Source organism: Pyxicephalus adspersus, chromosome 8 (assembly GCF_032062135.1).
Source record: "Pyxicephalus adspersus chromosome 8, UCB_Pads_2.0, whole genome shotgun sequence".
Taxonomy (NCBI): domain Eukaryota; kingdom Metazoa; phylum Chordata; class Amphibia; order Anura; family Pyxicephalidae; genus Pyxicephalus; species Pyxicephalus adspersus.
The window spans coordinates 33,582,181-33,604,100 of record NC_092865.1 but is presented as its reverse complement, the minus strand read 5'-3'; the positions used below and the strand labels follow the sequence as shown (position 1 = coordinate 33,604,100).

At 38.9% G+C, this 21,920-nt stretch overlaps 1 protein-coding gene across 4 annotated transcripts in view; it reads right to left on the bottom strand.

Moving 5' to 3' along the window:
- The window catches only part of PBX1 (PBX homeobox 1), a 96,538-nt gene extending 76,170 nt beyond the window's left edge, over nt 1-20,368 (bottom strand). For 2 of the 4 annotated variants that reach the window (XM_072419962.1, XM_072419965.1), the window contains exons 1-2: nt 19,913-20,367; nt 3,924-3,997 (exon numbers count right to left, since the gene is read on the bottom strand). In XM_072419962.1, the coding sequence (XP_072276063.1) occupies nt 3,924-3,997; nt 19,913-20,103 (265 nt within the window). In that variant the 5' untranslated portion in view covers nt 20,104-20,367. Of the gene's footprint in view, nt 1-3,923; nt 3,998-19,912 lie in introns of all 4 variants that reach the window. The other 2 variants (XM_072419964.1, XM_072419966.1) reach the window with 2 other exon arrangements.
- Nucleotides 20,369-21,920: the final 1,552 nt, after the last annotated feature.

Below are 21,920 nucleotides of genomic sequence, written 5' to 3'. Positions count from 1 at the left end.
GAAAAAAGGATTTCTTTGCAGAGGTTGCTTCTCCTCCTCCTTTGGATGGAGTCCTGTCTGCCCTTGAGTTATGATGACAAAGGGTGAAAAAGTCAGGGAAAAGCCTAAACTACCACAAGCGAACTTTGGATGAACTTAGACTGAGGAGGGGAGTCTGGGAGTTTGAAAATAACAGCTTTTAAATCTTGCTGAACCTGGAAATGTTAACCAAAAGGTGCCTACAGACCCCAGAGTATGTTTACCGCGTCCAACCGTTTAGGAATGATCATAATGGAGAAAAACTGATGACCTACGATTGATGTCCCAGTTAATGCCTATTGCCCCCCCCCCCCTCCCAATCCCAGACAAGCTGGCGGCTGTATACCAACCATTCTGTTCTGTAGGAACTAGCTTAGAGGTTTACCCAAAGTAAACATGCATGTTTGTTTGTACAGCATTTACTGATACAATTGCTCTTTTTTAAAAAAAATCAAAAATAAAATGGAAATACAGAAAAAGAGAACACAAATAAACAGGTTAACAGAACAAGCCTCCTATACCTAAATAAAAGAAGAAAGGGTTAAAAATAGGAGCATAAGGACATGATGTACTCATGCCAAGACAAAAGATATGGTATATATAGAAGACCTAATTTAAACAAAGACAATATGTACAGGATTTAAGCCCTTACAGTGCCACCCAAACCATTTGCTCTTTTACATGACCAAGATCATTCATTGATTGGCATCTGTCAGTGTAGTGCAATGTATTTCATAAAGATAGGAAAATCAGTGCAATAAAAAACAGTTTCTTTAAGTATGGCCAGTATAGCTATTTTCCCTAACACCAACCCATTGCTTTTTTTTTTATTGAGACAACCCTTCAATTACATTTTCAATCATTCCGGAAGCACGCTCAACTGTCAACACCTAAAACAGGTATATTTAGACAATTGCAGCCCTCATATTTTCGTCCCAACTGGGTAACCATCTACTAAGAATGGTCCTCCTATGGCCCTGCATGACCATCCTCACAATACATTCAAAAGGTCCAAAGTAAATGCTTAAGTTTCTATAGAGGCAGAGCATGTACATGAAGTTGACGTTGTACCGACTTGGACATTCCCTGAGAACGAACTTTGTTTACCTAAATCAGACCATCACAGTAGAAATAAATTGTTCTATACTGTGCCAGTTTTAAACAGCCAGTACCCCATTGTTCTCGGGTTTCAGGTAATTTGCTCCAAAACTGGATGTTTCTACTCCTCCAAAGACTACATAAAAAGAAGCTTAAAAAGTAACATCTTGATTATGATTATTAAGGTAAAAGAGGTAAGCTGAGGTCAATGACTGCAAGTCAATAGAACTTCCACAGACCCTTATTACAGACTCAATTTTATCACTATCAGCGCTACAAGCAAGCCTACTGGGGGGAAAAATCCTTGCATAGTCTTTAGTCTCTCTCTTGCACCCTCTTACATGCCCTGGGCCGAGCACGACACATTCTGCTGTAATGCAATTTTTAATGTACAGCTTATGTGATTTACTCCTCTTCAGCAAATTTAACATATTGCTAAGTTCTGCAGTGCAGATTTACATTTATATTAAAGAATACATTTTAGTGTATTATGCACGCAATGTCATTAGGGTTTTATGTGCTTGACACAAAGGGGTTAAAAGTGCTGGAGGCAAAGCAAGAGCTTGGAATGCAGAGGAACAGGTAACATTTCCTGCAAGCTGCCTGTCATACTAATTCATGCCTGACTTGAATGGACTGATGGCCCTACTATAAGCAGGCACGGCTGTGCGGGAGAAAGATTGGAAAGAAAGAAAAGAATAGCCATATGTGCAGTGTGGGAGTGAGAGCTGAATAGCAGCAAACCAAAGAAAAATGTACAAAATAGAAGGGAAAGTTGTACACTTAAGAGAAAAAAAAAACAGTTAACAGGAAGCAAAGGAGTGTTAAACATCATAAGAAAGCTTTTTCAGTAAGCTCTTTGCAAAAGTGCAAACCGACAGCCAACTAGATGTAATGAAAGAATAAATGCTAGTTGCACGATAGTTATGATGATCCACTGGCTTTAATATTTACTCAGCACGGACTAGAAACAAATATGCACATGAGGAAGAAATAAGTCTGATTTCTTGAATTATATCAGTTATCAAAGCATGCAAAGAATCAGCATGGGAACCAGGAGAACCAAAATTGGTTGATTCCATGTTTCTCTATTGAGGATGTATGCATCTTCAAATGTCTGACAGTATACTGAAATAGCTGCTATACTTGACATGTTTGCTTCTTGGACTACTTTACAGCATAAACCTGTTCAACTGTAGGTTTCAGGTATTGGATTCTGCTTCAGGCTGTGAGTTTTGGATAGATTGTTTTTTAAGAGTGCAGCAGCAGAAGGTACACTGAGCAGAGAACAAAAGAAATTAAACACAGTAAGTATTATGTTGGCTGTGGCTCGTTCACTGTGGCCTGATGTTATGAATGTTGCTGCTACGCAGTTATTCCAAAATATTTCTGTCTTTAGTTTGACTCTTCTCTACTGTATGGCATTGTAGAACATGGGGTGGGGAGAACAGATTGGTTGGGTTTAGCAGTCGCTCTCTCTATAGTACATGTAAACCCAGCCACTAAAATCATATGCATGCATAAAAAAAGATGGAAAAATAATGTCATTTTAAAGTCTTTTTTTTAATGTGTAGCTCTCATTATAATAATAACTGGTGATACTGCCATGAAGGTCTTTGATCAGACGTTTCTTGTAGCCCACTGTGCTGTCACCATGTCAAATGCACCCCTAGGACTACAAGCTGCTGTGGCAATGCACATTGCTCAGACACAGTCCATCTTTGTCACCATTAGTAAACTGATCCAGTGTTGTGGAACTGTCAATTTAAACAGGGAAAGGAATGAGGGAGATCAGAAGTACTACAATAATAGTACTAGAAGTACAATGGACCATTAGAAATTATGATTATAAATTCACATCTGAATTACAGGGCTGGGCACCAATGCAGGAAAGAGATGGAGTTGCCAATAAGAGTGAGTCAATCTATGGCTATGGCTTCCAAATATTGAAAACTGCATTGCAGTTATTCAAATGATTGGCTTGACTTGAGTGGCAAAGAAAATTAAAAAAAAAGCAAAAATCATTTGTTTTTCAGTTACACATCTCTCTATCAACCATTTGAAAAAGCAGACATCCTCCCTCAAAGACATACACACCCTACAAGCATCCAATCACTTATTTTCATAAAGTTTCAATAAAATCACAAATTTCACTGGCATGTTTTGATATTCTAAGGGTTTATTAGGGGATACTGAAAATATTGCAGAACAAAACAGATGTGGCTGTCATTAGTCCTGGTCACATATGTATTTGTACCGGATTCAAGTCTTTATACAGAAGGTCAAAATTTTAAAAGTTGACAATCTAACAATAAAAGAACATATGGACAGATGCATCTGTCAAATTCCATATCACACATTTAATAGATTAAATGTAGCATTTTTTCAAAAAACAAAACTGACATCAGCATAAAATATATGAGCTCACTCAAAACATGATGCCCGAGACTTTATTTGCATTTTATGACAGTATCAACCTTCACCCCTACTGTGTGCAGGGACAATGCTTTCACCTTGATTAGGGAAAGTAAATGCAAGCTGTATTCAAGGGCAGCTGGACAGTTCCGCCGGCATACCAAACACTGATCTTAGTTAAAATGTCGGCTTGTGCCTTTTCTATACCTTTCAGATCATATTGGCCACCCCTGATATTTGAATAGACCCTATGCAAGCAAAAAATAACTAGCTAATAGCATTTTAAAATGTGACAAACTTCTTTTTATGACATGGTTAGATGACACGCTCCTCCCGAAGCCAGAGCATTTAGCAGCCAATTATAAAGTCCACACACAGCTAGACGTCCTTACCTGTCTTTTCTTTAATTTCACAAAGAACATTGAAGAGAGCTGGCTTCATTCTGTGGCAGTTAAGGGCATGTTTCCTATAATGGCAGAAAAAAGAAAAATCAGTCTGGATACACAGACAACAAAACAATTAAAACAGATTAAATATGTAATGTAAATATATCTTTTGAAATCACGTCAAAGGAGACTCCACTAGATTTGATCCTTCACAATGGTTATTATTGTATGCTCCTCCCATCGTACATATATTTACGTGCCTCGGGATCCAAAAGCAGGTATATGTTTCTATGCGTGCTCCAGTGATTGGGCTTAGGTGTGCCCAAAAAAAAAAAAAAAAAACAACTTAATTTACATACCTTTACCTTGGCCTCTGTGTTCCAAGTTCCCCAAATTTCATAAGCTGACGATGTAGCACAGTACAATATTCTCCTGATATTTTGGCTACTTGGCATTCTCGTGATAATCTTCAAAGAATACCAATTGCAAGCTTGCCTAGGTGTCAATAACTATGGTAACTATGTTACCGTCCACATCCCTCCTGTCTCATCCAAAGACTTTTTTCATTATTATTTTTACCATCATTAAAGTGGGGAAGAGGCACTAAATAAATAAGCCGTTTTCAGTGAAAAGTCCACATACCACTATAGGTGTACCACTTTAATTTTAAACATTATTATTATTATTATTAAACAGGATTTATATAGCGCCAACATATTATACAGCGCTGTACATTTAATAAGGGTTGCAAATGACAGACCGATACAGGAGGAGGAGAGGACCCTGCACAGAAAATTAGGGGATTTTTTCATATTCCCATCTGTATGCTGGAGCTGCATGTTAAGGTTTTCACAAGCAAAGTGACCCATTCCAGGAACACTTGAATCAACTCTTTTCTAGCACGGGTCATTTATCACTGGAACATGGAACAATGCTTCTGCTATGAATGAGCCAAGTTTAATATTACGCCAAACTGAAAATGATAAAACGGTAAACAGCATTCCATATGAAAATGTACAGATCTTGTGGTTGCTTAGATCATCCGACTTTTTATGGCAGCCTTTGGATGCATAGATCATGCAGCAACATCTACATACATCAGATCTATTAATCTGCTCACCCCACTCTTACCCATCATAGTTTCTGGTATCAATAATGTAGCCACAGTTGTCAGCAAACACGCCAGGATGCCTTTATTTTAATTATGCCGGGTACCAGATGACTATGAATGACAAATGAGTTTATGAATTTGAAAATTAAGTTTGCGCTTGCGGTAAATGTTTTTCCTTAAGCACGCCAGACGTTCTGCAGACTTAATGACAGCGGACAGGAGTAACTAAACTATCTGGTATTAGAACATTCAGCATGCCACTGTCAAAAGGATGTCCCACAATATTATTCAATGGACTGTGTTTATAAATACTGTTAAAAATAAAAGATTAACTGCAGGCAAACAGCAAAATATGCCACTGAGTTACATTTCAAGTTCTCTTCAGCCAACTTTTTATTTCATATATTCTATCAGCCAGCAAAGTCAGATCCTGGAACCCTCTATAGACTATACTGATGATAAGCAATACACCTGGCTCAGGACCCAGATTGGATCAGTCCTCACCTACACTTCCACTGTAGTTGTGTTCATAAACCACACAATGCAAAATAAAAAATAAAAAAAAAAAAAGATTCTTTTTTGGAAATTAGCAGTAAAAAGATTTTTCTGGCTAAGTGGCAGGAATTTGATCCCCCAGTTTTTGCATATATACACTGGTCAACCTGATTGCTATTAGTAAATAAAATTTGATTTGCTATTGGAATAGCTATTAAGATTAGAATGATAGCGAATGATCCCCTGGTGATCCTGGAGGTTGATGACAACAGACTTCTCCTTTACTGAGGTTTTCTGTGTAACCTTTCCTATTGCTCAAAGCATACCTAAACTCAGACGTTTCACTTTACATAAAAGGGTGGACAACCCTTTAATGTAACGTAGAAGTTCTGTTGTTTTTAAATCTAACACCCTTTTTTGTGCAGCAGTGCCCCTAATTCTCGATCCCCTAGGCCAGGGGTCAGCAACCTTTACTATCAAAAGAGCCATTTTGCCTCCTCTTCCACTAAAGAAAAATAGTCTGGAGCCGCAAAACAAAAAAAAATAGAATTTGGATTGTTGAATTTTAGTTTTAGTTGGACCTTAAAACCCCCAAAAACTCACATTTACCTATACAGTGAAAACTTAAATGTAAAAAGATTCTTTTTTTTTCCGAAAACGTTAAAAACATTACTGTATGGGCGCATTGTACATTCTAGTATAATTTTTTTAGTGTTTTCTAGCATTAGTCACTACAGACACAACTGATCACTAGTGTATTAGTAAGGATGACAAGTATTTTCCAATAAATTTCATACAGTGGAGCCACCACTAGTTCTCAAATGAATTCCAATAAATCCATTCAATGAAAACAGGAAAGCTACAACATTTTATATATCATGAACAGAGATAAAATATAAAAAGCATGGACTATCAAAGGTCACAGGAGGCAACTGGTGAAGAGTACTGGTGAAAACGTTGTTCATTGTCCTTTCACTGCTGCCAGGTTACAGCTAAATCCTCACTATACATCACATATATGGCCCCCTCCTTATAAGCAGCCCTGTCCAGCATTCAGCTCTCCCTTGCAGGGCCAGCAGTTCTGGTATCCTTCATCTTCTGACCACCCCAACCCCCTTTCGATAATTACTTCCTCTCTAGTATATCCCAACCTCAATTGATTGCTAATGTAAAAGGAATGTATTACCAGGAACACACAAATGGCCAACAAAAACACTCTGCAGATATGAACTACAGATGAGTGCTAAAAACATTAAAATCTAGCATGTGTGACAAATATTCAGAAAATTACTGATATATTCAGGATGACCTGCATATGATGAAATATGAGGAACATTTCCATAATAGCAGCTGCCTGGTAATTCCAAAACTTTCTATATACCCGAGATGAACATGCAAAAACTTAGTTCAGAACTCTTGCACACTTGTATTAAGTTGGTGTTCTAAAACACACTGACGCTAAAGGATCAGTATGGCAGCCAAGCAATTAGCATTTCCAAAGGATGTCCACCATGGTAGATTACATATTTCTCCTGCTCCAGGTGTCCTTGCAATAACAAGGCTGTGCGTCACTGCTGTTCCAGTTGCTAGAATGTCAAGATGTCCTTCAACAAATCAAAGTTACTGCAATTGAAAGCTATGCAGATAATAGGCCTGATTTATGAAAGCTCTCCAAGGCTGGGGAATATACACGTTCATCAGTGAAGCTGGGTGATCCAGCAAACCTGGAATGGATCTGGTCCAGGATTCAAAACATTTGCTAACAAATAACAAATGAGTTTTAGGAAATCCATTCCAGATCACCCAGCTCCATTAAAGAAAGTGTATCTCCTCCAGCCTATGATAAACATACTTTTTTTTAACTAGAGGAATAGTGAAGCTACTGATCAGCATATTAGCCATCAACCTGCATTTTCAAAATAAAATGTCAGTAATGGAAGTCCTTTATTTCTCTCATGACAAGTCTACTTTAAAAGTGTGGCCATTGGATGCGTGTAAATAAACATCTGGGGGAAAGAAGGGTTGGTTATTTAGGGGTAGGCAGGAAGTGACCTTTAAAGTAAGGAAAAGAAAGCAATCATGAACAATAATAGCCTATAGTAAACCATGGATGATAAAACTTCCCGAGTACCGATTTCCAAGTCACAGAAATGGTTAGTTATTCCCTCCAATTCTATTTGGGCTCTATGATGAATAGCCCAGAATTAATAGAACTTTACATGGATATGCGGTGTACTTAGGATGACTGGTATGGAAAATCAGGAAGAACTGAAAAGTCGTAAACAGAGTACACAAAAGTGTGTGTGTGTGTGTATAATATATATATATATATATATATATATATATATATATATACACATACATACACACACACACACATATCACATAAGAGCAAAGGTATCCGGACTGTAGAAAAGTTTCCATTATACAAGTTCTTCCTTATGTGTATGTGAAGCTCTAGATCTTCATGTATGCTCTCTTGTAGTTTGGTTCTACATTCCTTAATTTTTAGCATTTAGATGACGTAACCATACAACACATCATGCCAGTGCAATTCCACAGAGAAGGGAGTACCGATTTCCAAGTCACAGAAATGGTTAGTTATTCCCTCCAATTCTATTTGGGCTCTATGATGAATAGCCCAGAATTAATAGAACTTTACATGGATATGCGGTGTACTTAGGATGACTGGTATGGAAAATCAGGAAGAACTGAAAAGTCGTAAACAGAGTACACAAAAGTGTGTGTGTGTGTGTATAATATATATATATATATATATATATATATATATATATATACACATACATACACACACACACACATATCACATAAGAGCAAAGGTATCCGGACTGTAGAAAAGTTTCCATTATACAAGTTCTTCCTTATGTGTATGTGAAGCTCTAGATCTTCATGTATGCTCTCTTGTAGTTTGGTTCTACATTCCTTAATTTTTAGCATTTAGATGACGTAACCATACAACACATCATGCCAGTGCAATTCCACAGAGAAGGGACCAAAGATCCAAACTGTTCAAAACTGCAGTCCATGCTGTGAATATTTTGTAATGCAATGTACCCTGCGGTATCCTCCACACAACCACTGCATAGCATACCAGAACAGTTACCTTTTATAGAAACTCCTGCTGAATGGATATACTTCTAGATTTCTTACAGATACATGAAGAGGACTTAAATTAACATCAAATTTTATGTCAAAATCTGTCATTTTTGGCTTCTACATACTGATCAATGCTGAGAAACAGGAGGAGTCTTCTCACAGAACTGGTGTGATAAATCAACTTCCCAGAAATACAAATCTGTCCCCAAGTACTAATTACTGAATGTACTGGGTCTAACTCTGTGGTCTTTTGGACTCATGAACACAACAGGAGGTATGAAAATAGAAAGGTAAGAAAATAGAAAGCTTATCAGGCTTAACATTTTGTTTCGATGTCTATTGGGCTGTCAACCTGCAAAGCATTACTGGCATCTATGGTCATCACACATTTTATTAACCCAGCCCAATTTTATGAAACAATCCTTTTAATAAATTCTAAAAAAAGAAGGAGCATAAAAGGTATTTGTGGGGTTCCACACAGATGCTGTATTTCGCTTATGCCAAACTGACATTATATATACCCTGACATACATGTAATTCTGCTTGTCCTATTTATGAGATTGGCTTTCTCTGTGTTCCTGGGTTTATATGCCGACACAAAATTGATAAAAAGTTAATTTCGAGATCTAATTAGCTCTGCCATTGAGAGACACCTTTGTTAATTTTACATAGCATTGCCTTGGATGCTGCATGTTTTGTGAAACATTAAAAACACAAGCTATTTATTTATTATAATGTAAAATGAGCGGTGTGGCAGCGGTGTCATATAAAGGTGGTATAAGCCCTTCAGAACAAATGCCACCACAATGCCACATGTAGAAGTAGCAGAGCCAATAAAGAGTTACACGGCACGCAGCTGATTCTCGGATGACACAAATACTGCTCCATGGAGTTATTTTCGCTGTCTAACGATCTGTGTCAGATTGAAGAGGCAGATTCCTATATTAGGTTCAGGCAGAAAATCATTCTTAGTGTGATAAGGAGTTCAAACACTTTTCTATAATACTATAGCGCTGAAGAGTACCTGAGTAAAATAGAGAACAAAGGGATATAAATTAAAAATATCTTTAATATAAAACAGGCCCCGTTATGTACTGGCCTAGGATGCTAGTCCAATAGATTTTATGTTTATTGCCTCTATACAATGCCTCTGTTGTACGGGTGTGTTTATACAAAGCCAGCCAAAATATTAATAGTACAGCAAGGGCAAAGCTTCCAAACCTGGCCTTTGTGGTTCTCTAAAATCTACATGGCAGAAATAGATATACCAACAAGCAGATTGGGGGATACAATTTATCAGAAATGATTTGCTCAAGATAGTTGCTGGGCTACACAGCAGTAATTGATGGAACGAAAATGGTAGACTACAAATGTTCAGACTGTAACTAAATTCTTGGCTGAAGTACACACATGCAATTATTGTTGCTGCAAAGGATTAATGATCATTTTTAGGTACAGTAAAATAAACAAGGGATGTACAAACATTGCTGTTCTATAAAAATGGAAGGGAAAAGATGAATTGGCGATGTCCCACAGCATCTTCCTATTAGCAAACTAAAGTGTTTATTACTATACCACTAACGGGACAGATTACTAAACAAGATCGGGGAGAGCTGTATGGACAATACATATTTTACACTATATGAAAATATGGTGTCTGTACATAGCTTAAGAATGTGAGAGAGATAGATTTGTGCTGCTTTCGTCTTTAACATAATGGACTTTCAACAAAATGCTATTTACTTTGATTGCTACACTCACAGCAAACGGCGTCAAAACCACATAGCGGCCACAGTTGCCACTGCGTGCAAATTTTTTACCTGCAGTGTTGTTTGGTGCACAGGAGCAGTTTGTTATGTCACTGGGTGCAGCCAACTTCTTGAAAAAGTAACTTGTCGCTTTCTGCAACCACGCCACAATCCGCTACTGTCACGTGCACAAAATGGTTTCCAACCGGTTCCGTTTACTTGAACGGGTCTGAAATGGTCCTTTAAAAGGACCAAAACCATGCACAGACATGCCCACATTCACCAAAACTAATCTAGTACTGACAGGAAAGACGTCTCTTTTGCATGCGTCAATGGTATAGAGAATACTTTCCATCTCCTATACCCAGCATGTGTCAATACACACATTAGTGGTGGTCACTTTCAATCTCCTATCCCCAGGACAGATCAGTTTAGCTGTGCACATAAACACATGCTAGAACACACCAGTTATTTGTTAACATGACTATTAACTGGTGCCTTTTACAAATTCTAGCTTTCTCTCTGTTTAGATCTGCATGCATTAAGTTTTTTTTATCTCGTCCCTGGAGGTAAAAGCCCTGCTGCAATTTGAGATAAAATGATAGTTTTCTTCCTAAATGTGTGCAAAGGAAGAATAGAACAAAATTGCTCAGCTCTTCGCTTTGGTGGCTCTGAAATGAAGCTAGATTTTACAGATTTGTATTTTTTTTTTTGTTTGTGCACAGCAATCGAGAAAGCTTGGCAACAGCATTTTCTATAGTATTTTACACATTCACACATTGCAAAAAAACTGTTTACACACGTCTCCAAGTAAATTGCATAGATGTTTCAATCTGTTTAGAAAAGGTGATAGACATAGCTGAGGACACACTAGAATATTCATGAAACTGAAATGTGAGCACTAAAGAGGACTATATCAAACATTTGGGATCAATGGAATCTATACATATGTGATCAAATAAACTGAAGAAGCCAAAGACAGGTTAATGTTCCATCTGTAAACGTGTAGTTACCAATCACAATGTTTCACTGCTCTTATATTATGAAACAGACATAAAAGGATTTGCTTCTATACTTCAATGCACTTTGCACATCTCCATTGCTCCTTGCACTACTTAAAACTTCAGATATTTTCCCATCTCCAGAGAAGAGTTTCAATGAATCATGATCATGTAAAAACCAAAAAAAAAAATAAAATAAATCCAAAATAGACAATGAAAAAGAAATATAACCACTCTGCTAGTGATGAGTGCATGGCACACAGCATAACTGGTACCAAGCTACAAAGATTTCCAGCATTTTGTAAAATAAAAAAAATCAGGTAATTTTCAGGGTCTGTTTTCCATATATAAATAGTGCACACACCACATACAAATTCACTTTAGCCAGTAATGAGGTCTGTTCCCAGGTAGTTACGATCATGTCATGAGGGTGGGCAGATATACTGTAGTGGCCCATTTAATGTCTTTTTAATGCAGCAATTAAATCCACCAGTTTACCTTATAAATTATATAAAAAAAATAAAACAAATGAAAAACTGTTGCTATTTGATAAACCATGCAATGTAAGCTAATTTTAATAATTTGGCAGCTATATACATACGATATATACTGTATTTATTATATAACCAGGGTAAGTGACGCACAAGTCACAGAAAAGACATATGTGACCAATAAAATGTTTAATTTTTTAAATATAGGTGCTCCTAAACACCACCATGTAGAATGTTTATTTCAGTTTGGGTAACACTACAAAACCAAACCACACTATTTGCAGGTGATGATCCAAGATTTCTGTATTCAGAAAAATATACAAAACAGAATGTTACCATAGATCAAAAGTAACATTACAAAAAAAAAAAACAACCTTTTTTTAATGGGTTGACGATAGGAAAAGAGAACGTTTCTCATTTTTACCGCCTTGTGCCCCAGGACATTGCCAGAAGATACCAAAGGGGAAATTTCACACAGAGACATATCATCATTAATCATGCTGTGGTTATTAGCACCTTGCAGGCTTCTGTTAGACCTCCACAAGGAACCGACAAATGGCACATAATTCATGTCTGACTATACCTGGCTTTCATTCAGTCCTGACATAAAAATGTCACCACTTTTTGGATAGAATCCAATTGGTGTTGTCATCTTTTTGCCCATCCGTACTGTTTTTAGCTCAAAAACATTTCAAACACCATGACTATGGTATGTATATGCCCCTTGCACAGTCTGTCCTGTATATCTGACATATGATAGTGTAACCAATCAGCAAAAATAATAAAACCACTGCTTATTGTTTTAAAAACAAAGTGATTAACCTGGATTACTATGTTACAAAGGCATCTGACGAGGGTATGATATATTAGCCAACAAATGGCTGAAGGCAAGGTGTTGATAATAGGAAAATTGGAAGTAGAGTAAGAATCTAAGTATGACCAGAGCCAACTTGCAACAGCTAGATGACTGGATTGGGAAAACTCCAAAACCACAGGTCTTTAGGGGTGTACCTGGTATGCAGTGGTTAGTAATTATCAAAGGGGGTTCAAGGAAGGACAACCAATGAACCGGCAACAGGGTCATGGGAGCCCAAAGTTCATTTTTGTGATTTGGGGAGGGGTGGATGAGGCTGTCCCATTATCTCACAGAAGAGCTAATGTAACACAAAATGCTGAAACAATGCTAGACATTGGAGAAAAGTTTCAAACACATATCAGGACTTGGTTTGAAGAATTATGTTTTCTTTTTGATAATGTGGCTGGCTGTGTGTGTGTGCTTGGGGAAAAGATGGCAGCAGAATGCACTATGATAAGAAGGAAGGCCGGTATAGGCAGTGTGACCTAGATCTGCTGCTCAGTGAGGTCCATGCTTTAATGGCTCAGAGCTGGTGGCCTACACAATAATGGGCAGGTGATTGTCATTTTGGCTGCTCAGTGTGTATTCTCAGAAGTAAAGCATTTTTCTAGGAATTGTTTAATCACACAGGAAGCCACTGGTATTTTAGGAATAGGAAGCACAGAAGGCTGCTTTTGGACAGGACATTTGCCTACAAATGTCATCAATGTATTTGTTTTCCATTCAGGGTCTAAAAAAAGAACTGGATGAGCACAAAACTAAAAATCTTTTACTATGCAGGTACATGTTAAATGTAAGGAAAATTGTACACAGCAACTTGCTCTTAGAAGTGTGAAATGAGCAAATAAAACCTTGCCTAATGGACATGCATTGCTTATATTAAAGAGGCTCAAAGACAATGTGCCAAATGTAGAAATCCAAAACAACCAATCAGAAATCAGTTTTCTGCAGTTGTATTGGTTAACAGAATATTTCATATTTGCTGCTATCAGATAATGCTTGCACCACAAGCCATTTTTTTTTCTGGACTATTTTACCAGGTTGTGTAGCAAAAAGGCCTAATACATTCAGAAAGAAAAACAATCTGTATTGTGTATATCACTATACTGATACAAATGCATTATTTAGGTTGGGTTTTAAATTATTGCTGTGCATTACTTTGTGTACATTATTGCAGTTGAACAACAACACGCAGCCATTTATTTGTAATGTACTATTTTCCTTATTGCAATGGAACCACAATGCACAGTAGTGTGTTACTCTGTGTGATGATGCTCTGCAATATATGTATTGTCAAGGTGGTTTGGAGTATTACTGATGCCCCCTGCACAGTCCATACTATATACAGGATGGCCTGAGCTAGGGAATTAATAGCAATGCAGCATTCTCCATACACATACACACTGTACAGTCCAAGCAGGAACTTCATCATCGGTTGCAGTCCAATGGCCAAAGAGGATTGCTATGACCCAAAAAGAGTTGGTGGTGGAGATGGCCCTTTCGGGGGATGCAGTGGTGACTAGATTCCTATTCCTATGCTGTAAATATTTGCCAACTGGGACTAAAGCTCATCCACACCAACACAATTTAGATCCACCAAAATATGCAACATTTTGGGACCACACACAGTCTCCATCAAGGCAATAGTAATGATGTTACATCAAACATTAATCTCACTTCACCAACCATTGATTGGCTGTAAGGTATGGGGCCGATACCTTTACATAATGCAACACCAGAACAGCAGTCTGATTGAGCCTCAAGGTAATGTCCCCATTTTAAAAAGTAGTTTAAGAAAACAGGGAACTGGACACCAAATCAAAACAAATTGACCATACTTTGTGAGATTTAAAACATTCCACCAAACAAATCAAGGAGGAAAAAAAATGTCAGAAGTGATATCTGGGACAGTTTCAGGCAAATTTTGGTCCCTAGTTTAACAAGGTGTAAAGTGTCACGTTTTGGTCAATAACAAAACAGATTTATGGAGTTTATGACTTGTATATCACTTATCAATTCCTATAACTAGAAATAAAACTTAATCCACTAAAGGATTTGTAGTATATATTAGATAAATACACTGCATGCACAATACACTTTTGACTGCATTTCCTGTGTCAATTGTAAGTAATATTTGCCAAAAGTCCTCCGAAAAACGTTCACTTAGAAATACAGCAATCTTCTGGTTGGCATTAACAAGTTTTGGGAGATATCTATTGAGGAAAGCAGAGAAACAGGTGCCATGCAAAGAGAATAAATACAATCCATGAGATAAAACGATGATTTCTGAGAAATAAAAATTAATCATTACACCCTTATGCAACAGTTACAGATTTAGGATTTAAAATATGTTTTGTGCAATACAATAACAAAAAATGTTTTTGCTTTTAATATGATGGTTAACTAATTGATAAAAAAAAAATCCTTGCCGAAATCAATATTCAATCTTCATTCCGGCCTAAAGTCGACTCGTAATACTATTGAATATCACTTTTTAGATTGAGGAAGTGCTGTAAAAAAATAAGGTCATGTAATGTCACAGCCAGGGAAGAAGACGGGTAAATGATTCATCGTGGCTTATCCAATTTTACTAATGTCCATTGACTTTCAACTACTTTACCTAGAGGAAACAAAATCTAAAGAAACGTGATGGAGGTGGAAATAACCGTACAGAAGTCAGGAGCCGTTTTGTTTACTCTAGGAGCCGGCACACACTTTTCAAGCAGCCAGGGTACATTTGCCATTACTGACAGCAACACTAAGGGTCAAAAAATGTTCCAGATGTATTTTATTAGAGGCAATGACTACATGGCTCCTGGTATTTGTTCAGCTCTGACAATGAAGGAAACAAATTTCATACAGATATACAGATTGTTTCGTATACTACTGGCGTACGTAGTGCTCACATTGTGTCACCATTCAGTCTATACTCAGTTGGACCCTTCAAAAGTCCAACAAGCGCCCACACATATTCCATGACCAATTAGTCAGATGTCGATTAACCTACCAGCATGTTCCTGGATGGTGGGTGGAACAAGTACCTAAAGAACACTGACATCCACAAGAAATGAACATAACGCACACTGACGAAGCCAAGGTTGGATCTGAACCAATATACTTAGAATATACTTAGAATATATATATATATATATATATATATATGGCACAAACAAGTTTGGACAGATGGTTGCATTTAACCTAAGAAAACAATAGTAAATTAGTAGTTCATTGCAAACCAGCATTTGTGCGTTTACGTGGATGGGATTTTACAGAAATGAAAGCAGTAAGAGCTACACTGCTGGCTTAGTAATAGTATAGCCATGGCTATAATTTTTTTACGCTTACAAACCCGACAAACTGCCGTAAAATAAACCCAATAAATTTGTGATGCTATAAACAAATAGATGAAGAAACCCCCACAATAAAGGCCTTTAGTTAAATTTAGGTGGTATAAAGGTGACCCTATTATACAGTCTGCTGTTTACCCCAATGTTTCCATTATGCGTAGTATAGGAAATAATGTTTGAAGAAATAATTGAGAATTTAGGAGCTGGAAGATTCTGCACTAATTAAAAAAAAAAACTTCACCATTACCTAGATTTTAGTAGCATTGGCTGCCCAGTTCCTTGGGCCTGTGTTCTTCTAAAATATAAGTGTCTTCACGTTTCTCCCAGTGATGCTGATCCACATGGATTATGCAATGTGTATGACAGCACAGCGACGAGTCTCTCTCACGGACCGTGCATTCTACTACATCCTGGCTTATTTACAGGAGCCACAAACAAGCCCTTCACATGACAATTCTAAACGACTTTACATGGAGATCCACAACACAACTCTGGATGTTAACCGATCACAAATATTGAATGATACCGATCCGGTCATTTTTGGCGAAGGTTTCCAATATCAGTAACAACATCCAAAAACCTTAGCGGCCTAAAACATGTTATTCCATAGAACTGGACAGCTTTAAATCACACAACCGGCTGAATTTACCTAAATGACAGGTAATCCACAAGAAAAAAAAAAAATAACAGACTTTACGAAGCACAGCCAGCATACAGAAACACGCATTGATCCAGTGCGGGCAAGGTCAATAAATTACGTTCACAAAATAGTCACCTGTAATCGTAATTTTCATATGCTTGATTGTTTTCTCTAAGCAGTATGGTCTAAAAATCATTTTTTATCTCATCAGATAATATTTTCTATTTTGTTTTATATTTTTCCCAGGCAAATAAGGCAATTTTATTTTCACAATACGTTTACTTATATATAAAACACTGTAAACTCCAATACAGGTTTTATTTTCACAATATCTTTGTGGCTATAAAAAATGTTAGAATAAACTCAAATGCAGGTTTTATCTGCACAATATTTTCAGGGATATAAATATATATCTCAAATACATATGTAAAGATATATCTATCTAGCTTGGTGTGCATATGTTGAAGCAACAACATACATAAAAAGTAGGTGCAATAAATCCTATTAGGTCACCGATAGATTTTTGCATCTGCCAATGTATTATAAAAGGTACTGATAATATTTATTATAAAAAGAAGCAGTATACGGTGAGATATGTAGTAATATTATTAATATACCAAATCCAGTAGCTTAGCACCTACTGCATTGTTATGTGGATAAATAAAACCATAAGTGACAGTATTGCTTACAAACTCACTGCTTAAAATACGAAATGGATCAAAATTTGCAGAACAGCTGAATATAACAATATATTTGACGCATATCTAGGCTTGCTTGTAAAGTTGTTCTGTAATGTGATTTTACTAAGAGCTGTTTTGTGGTCATTCCAATAAGAATCCTTCTGCTATATTAAGTGCTCTACGCTATCCAAATCAATAATGATCTGCACATCCAACAGCAAGGATGCAATAGGATGCTTTGTTATGCTTTGTCCATAGTGGGTCTCATGTGGCTAGGGTGTCATTTATCATAGCCAAGCTCTAGCTCAGCTTGCAGTAATAATTATGTAGATTAAAACATAAAAAAACAGATTTGGTATAGAATCCTGTAAACGGATAAGGCCTTTTATTAGCAGGCAATCTAACAATAGAGCAATTTAGATATAAATGTGTTAGAATGTAAAATATTCTGGCAGCTAGAGAGTAAAATATTGTAAAAAAAAAATCTAGCAAGATAAAAATGATGACAACTTGCAAAATAAAAAAAAAAAGGGAATGTGTCAATTTTCTGCTATTTTCAATGACAGCTAACGAATCTGCCATCACAAAATGCTCCCAGATCGTATCGGCCCTTATGGCTCTTTCACGCGGTGACACCATGGTCCAGCTTTAGCGTCATTCAAAACCGCCGTGGACTTCCAACAAATGACACAGTGAGTGAATTAACGAAGACACCAATGACAAAGTGATCAACAACCACCGATCATTGGGATGAAAAATGGGATGTGTATCCGGCTACAAGAGAGCACCATAGAGAACAGTGCACACACTGCCTGTTGCAACGTCCCTAATGACTGTACGGGTCAAAAGAAAGTTAGAAAATACAGAAACCTCAGCTAGACTATAACTGGAATATATTTTAATTAGAACAGAAGTACATTATGAAATGGTTACAAGTGTCTCAAGAAATACAAAAAATAAAAAACCCATTTTATCAGATTTACAATAAACACGGACAGGTGATAAATATTACAGCACCGTATATATGTGATAAATATTACAGCACGGTATATATGTGATAAATATTACAGCACGGTATATATGTGATAAATATTACAGCACGGTATATTACCTCTACATTATATACTAACAGTAGAGTTGTTTGCTGTACTACAGAACCCATAAAATGTCATTTATTACACACCTAAACTCCTGACCCAGATTTAAGGCACTATCATTTTCTTCCAAGCACCGACTAGATTATATTTATAAAGTCACACCAACGATGGTGCCTCAACAAAAACTATGCAAAAGCCAGCAAAGGTAAATGTTTTGCACAGTTTTCCCTAATAATTTTTATCACACAGGAAGAACGGGGAAATAAAGATCTTTATGGCTTTGTGATTCTCTTCCTACAGCACACCTATGATACAATTGTAGAATTTGATCTGGAGGACGGTAAAACAAGAAGTGCCTACACCATGAAGGAAGGCCCGTAGGAGCGACACAATGCCGTTGCGTTGACAAGCTAAAAGGAATGCACACTGAAAGGCCTAGCGCAGCAGACGGTAAAGCCTAAAATGGAAAGGCAATTAAAAAAAAAAAAAAAACAGGATTGGAATATATCTAGAGGTCAGCTTCAATTCAGCTACTAATGTGATGTTCTCCTATGGAGTAATTTATCAGACAGCAATAGGTCTTTAGAACTAGAAAACCACACAATGATATTAAATCACATTACAATTCCATGATTTCATAAATGAGTTATTCAGGAAATGGAACGACCTGATGTATTATGAAAAAATAAATTTTTTTTTTTTTTTTGGAGGTGACCAACTTTGAAAACTTTGTAAAGCCATTGGAGAAAAGTTGGTCAAGAGTGGTGGTAGTGTGGTCACATCACTCCTTAGTAGTAAACCTATTTTTCTCATCGGCATTGAGAAGAACACGTCTGTATTATTTTGTAGCCCTCCATCGAAGAGCGTCCCTGGCTAGGTTGTAGTGGCCGAATACAAAACACACCTTGGCCCATGGTTGTCACCTCCACTGGCCTTGTTCCACACCAACCAAATGTCAAAGTGACATCTGCCTGGGGTAAAGCTCACTTTTGTTTACCATGCAGATAAATCTGGCATTTTGGGACGAGGTGCATTGACTAGTTCCCATCCCGTTCTATTCTTTGCGTTGGGTGACAGGCAGACTTTGTAGCTTGGAGGCACCATACCAGGCCTGGCAGCGACCTCTATATTACTTCTATGACAGTCCTAGGACTTTACAACGCATCCTTACACTTCATTGGCAGAAAAGTCGCATTTAACTTTTCCCACCTAAAATACAAAGCTATTTATGAAGTATGGGAAAAGTGGCATCTACGGCCATGCCAATAACTTTTTACATTGGCACTGAGACTACCTGGCCATAACAAGGAGAGGAAAACATTGGATGTGTGGTTTGTGGAGGAGAATGTTGGAGTTGCTATAAGAAGGTGATGATGGTACAGAACATAAAGCAGACATTAATGTTAGCTCACCTGGCCTGTGCTTCATCCAGGCTCTGATCAGTGATGGTCATAATTTGCTGTAATATATCCCCAATGTCCTGCTTCCTGCCCCCCTCCCCCTCGGTGCCCCCGGTGCCATCCTGCATGTGTTGGGACAGGCTGGGGTGAGCTGCCATCCCCACCCCTGGGTGGCTGTGCATTAGCCTGGGCTGATCATCCATCTCCAGCCCTGTGCGCTCCTCCTGTGCCCGGAACTCTTATTGTTCTTCTCTCTCTCCTGCCTTTGTTGTGGCTCCGATAATCCCAGGGCGCAGCGATCCGTCCAGCAGGGAGGAGGGGAGAGTAAGGATCCTGGAAGCGGGAGCCTGGCACGGATGGCTCTCCCGGAGGGTGGGGTCTGTACCGAGGCAGCAACTTCCACACAGCTCGGTGTCCTGCTTTTGTTTGGCTCTCCTCCCTCCCCTCCTGTGTCTATCCCTCTCTCCTCTGACACACGGCACAGAATGCAAGCACCGCCCACCCTCGCCTGGGATAGGCGGCCTATTCATACACTCCCCTCCCCCTCCTCCGCCTGTCAATCACTGAGGTTCAGAGGTGGAGAATGTGAAAGAGAAAAGAAAGGGAGAGGGGGCGTGGTCTGAGCCATGGAGAGGCAGCAGTGTGGCTGTCGGAGCAGCAGTGTGAGAAGATGCCTGGACACACACACAGCACAGCATGCAAGGGAGAGCAGAGGAGGGAAGCTACAGTGGTAACAGACATACAAGCACATACATGTCACACATCTCTTCACATACCTGTAACAAGTCTTCTCCTCACATACCCATCATACATCTCACATACCTGTCACACATCTCCTCACATACCTGTAACACATCTCTTCACATACCCGCAACGCGTCGCGTCTCCCCACGTACCCGTAACGCGTCTCCCCACGTACCCGTAACGCGTCTCCCCACATACCCGTAACACATCTCCAAGCAAAGGGAAGTGAGGCGGGGAAATGCAAACAAGCAGACATGAAGTTTTGTGAGGAGAGGGGTCAATGGAATCACAGTTTAGGATGAAGGTATTGCTGATAGTGACTGGACAAGCCTGGAGCGTAGTGACTTTAGGAAGGTAGTGGAAGGCCTGCATGACTGAAGGAGACAGGATGCAGGCTGTCACAGGGTTATTAGTAAAAGCCAGGAAGTTAGCAGAAGGTGCAGGTAGAGGTGGGTGGAGAATAAAGGGGTTAAAAAGACAGGAATTAGAGAAGAACGGATCATTTTACTGGAAGAGACAGTGAGGGAAAAATTTTTGGTAAGTGCAGGAAAAGTTTTTCTGAGCGGAAAAAGTTTCTTTAGTGAGGGAAAAGTTTTAGATATGCATCCTTTTATTTACTTTTCCAAGATGTCCGAGGTTGAGGTCCTGCTGGCCCAACTCAGAGTTGAAGCAAAGGAGTGTGGGCCAGACTGGCTGCAAGGGCAGGTGGCTGCAGCCCTAAGGGGGTGTCTCCTGTCCCCAAAGTTAGGTGATGGGATGCCATGCGGTCTTGGAGGTTTAGGCCTTTGGTGGGGCAGAGCCCAGAACCAGGCCCGCCACAGAATAAGGAGCCCCTCAAAGGACCCTCCAGGGTCGGGTGTGGGGGATGGAACAGGAGAACAGCCATTTGGAGGGTGCAGCTTGGCGCTCCTCAGGCTCCAAGGCCTGGGTGGAGCAAGGGCCTGTGCCTGAAGAGGTCTTGTCAGAGGGCAAAGTGGAAGATGAGGCAGTGGAGAACAGCGATCAAGGAATGGCGGCAGCCGGAGGGTCTGCGGCCCCTTGCGGCCTTGGTGAGTGCTATGGGGGGAGGGGATGTGGGGGTGAGGAGGGGTTTAGGATGTATTGTCGATTTTGCTGGGTTAAGGGGAGCTAGGGGGGATCTGGTTTGTCGCAGGGCAGGAGGGGTCCGTGGCTTCTGGCGGAATTTAGGGGTCAGAAGGGGGGAGGTGATGGCAAGGCAGAGGGGCAATGGCGGCCCAGATGAGCTGGGGCCTGAAAAGGCAAGGAGGAAGAAGGG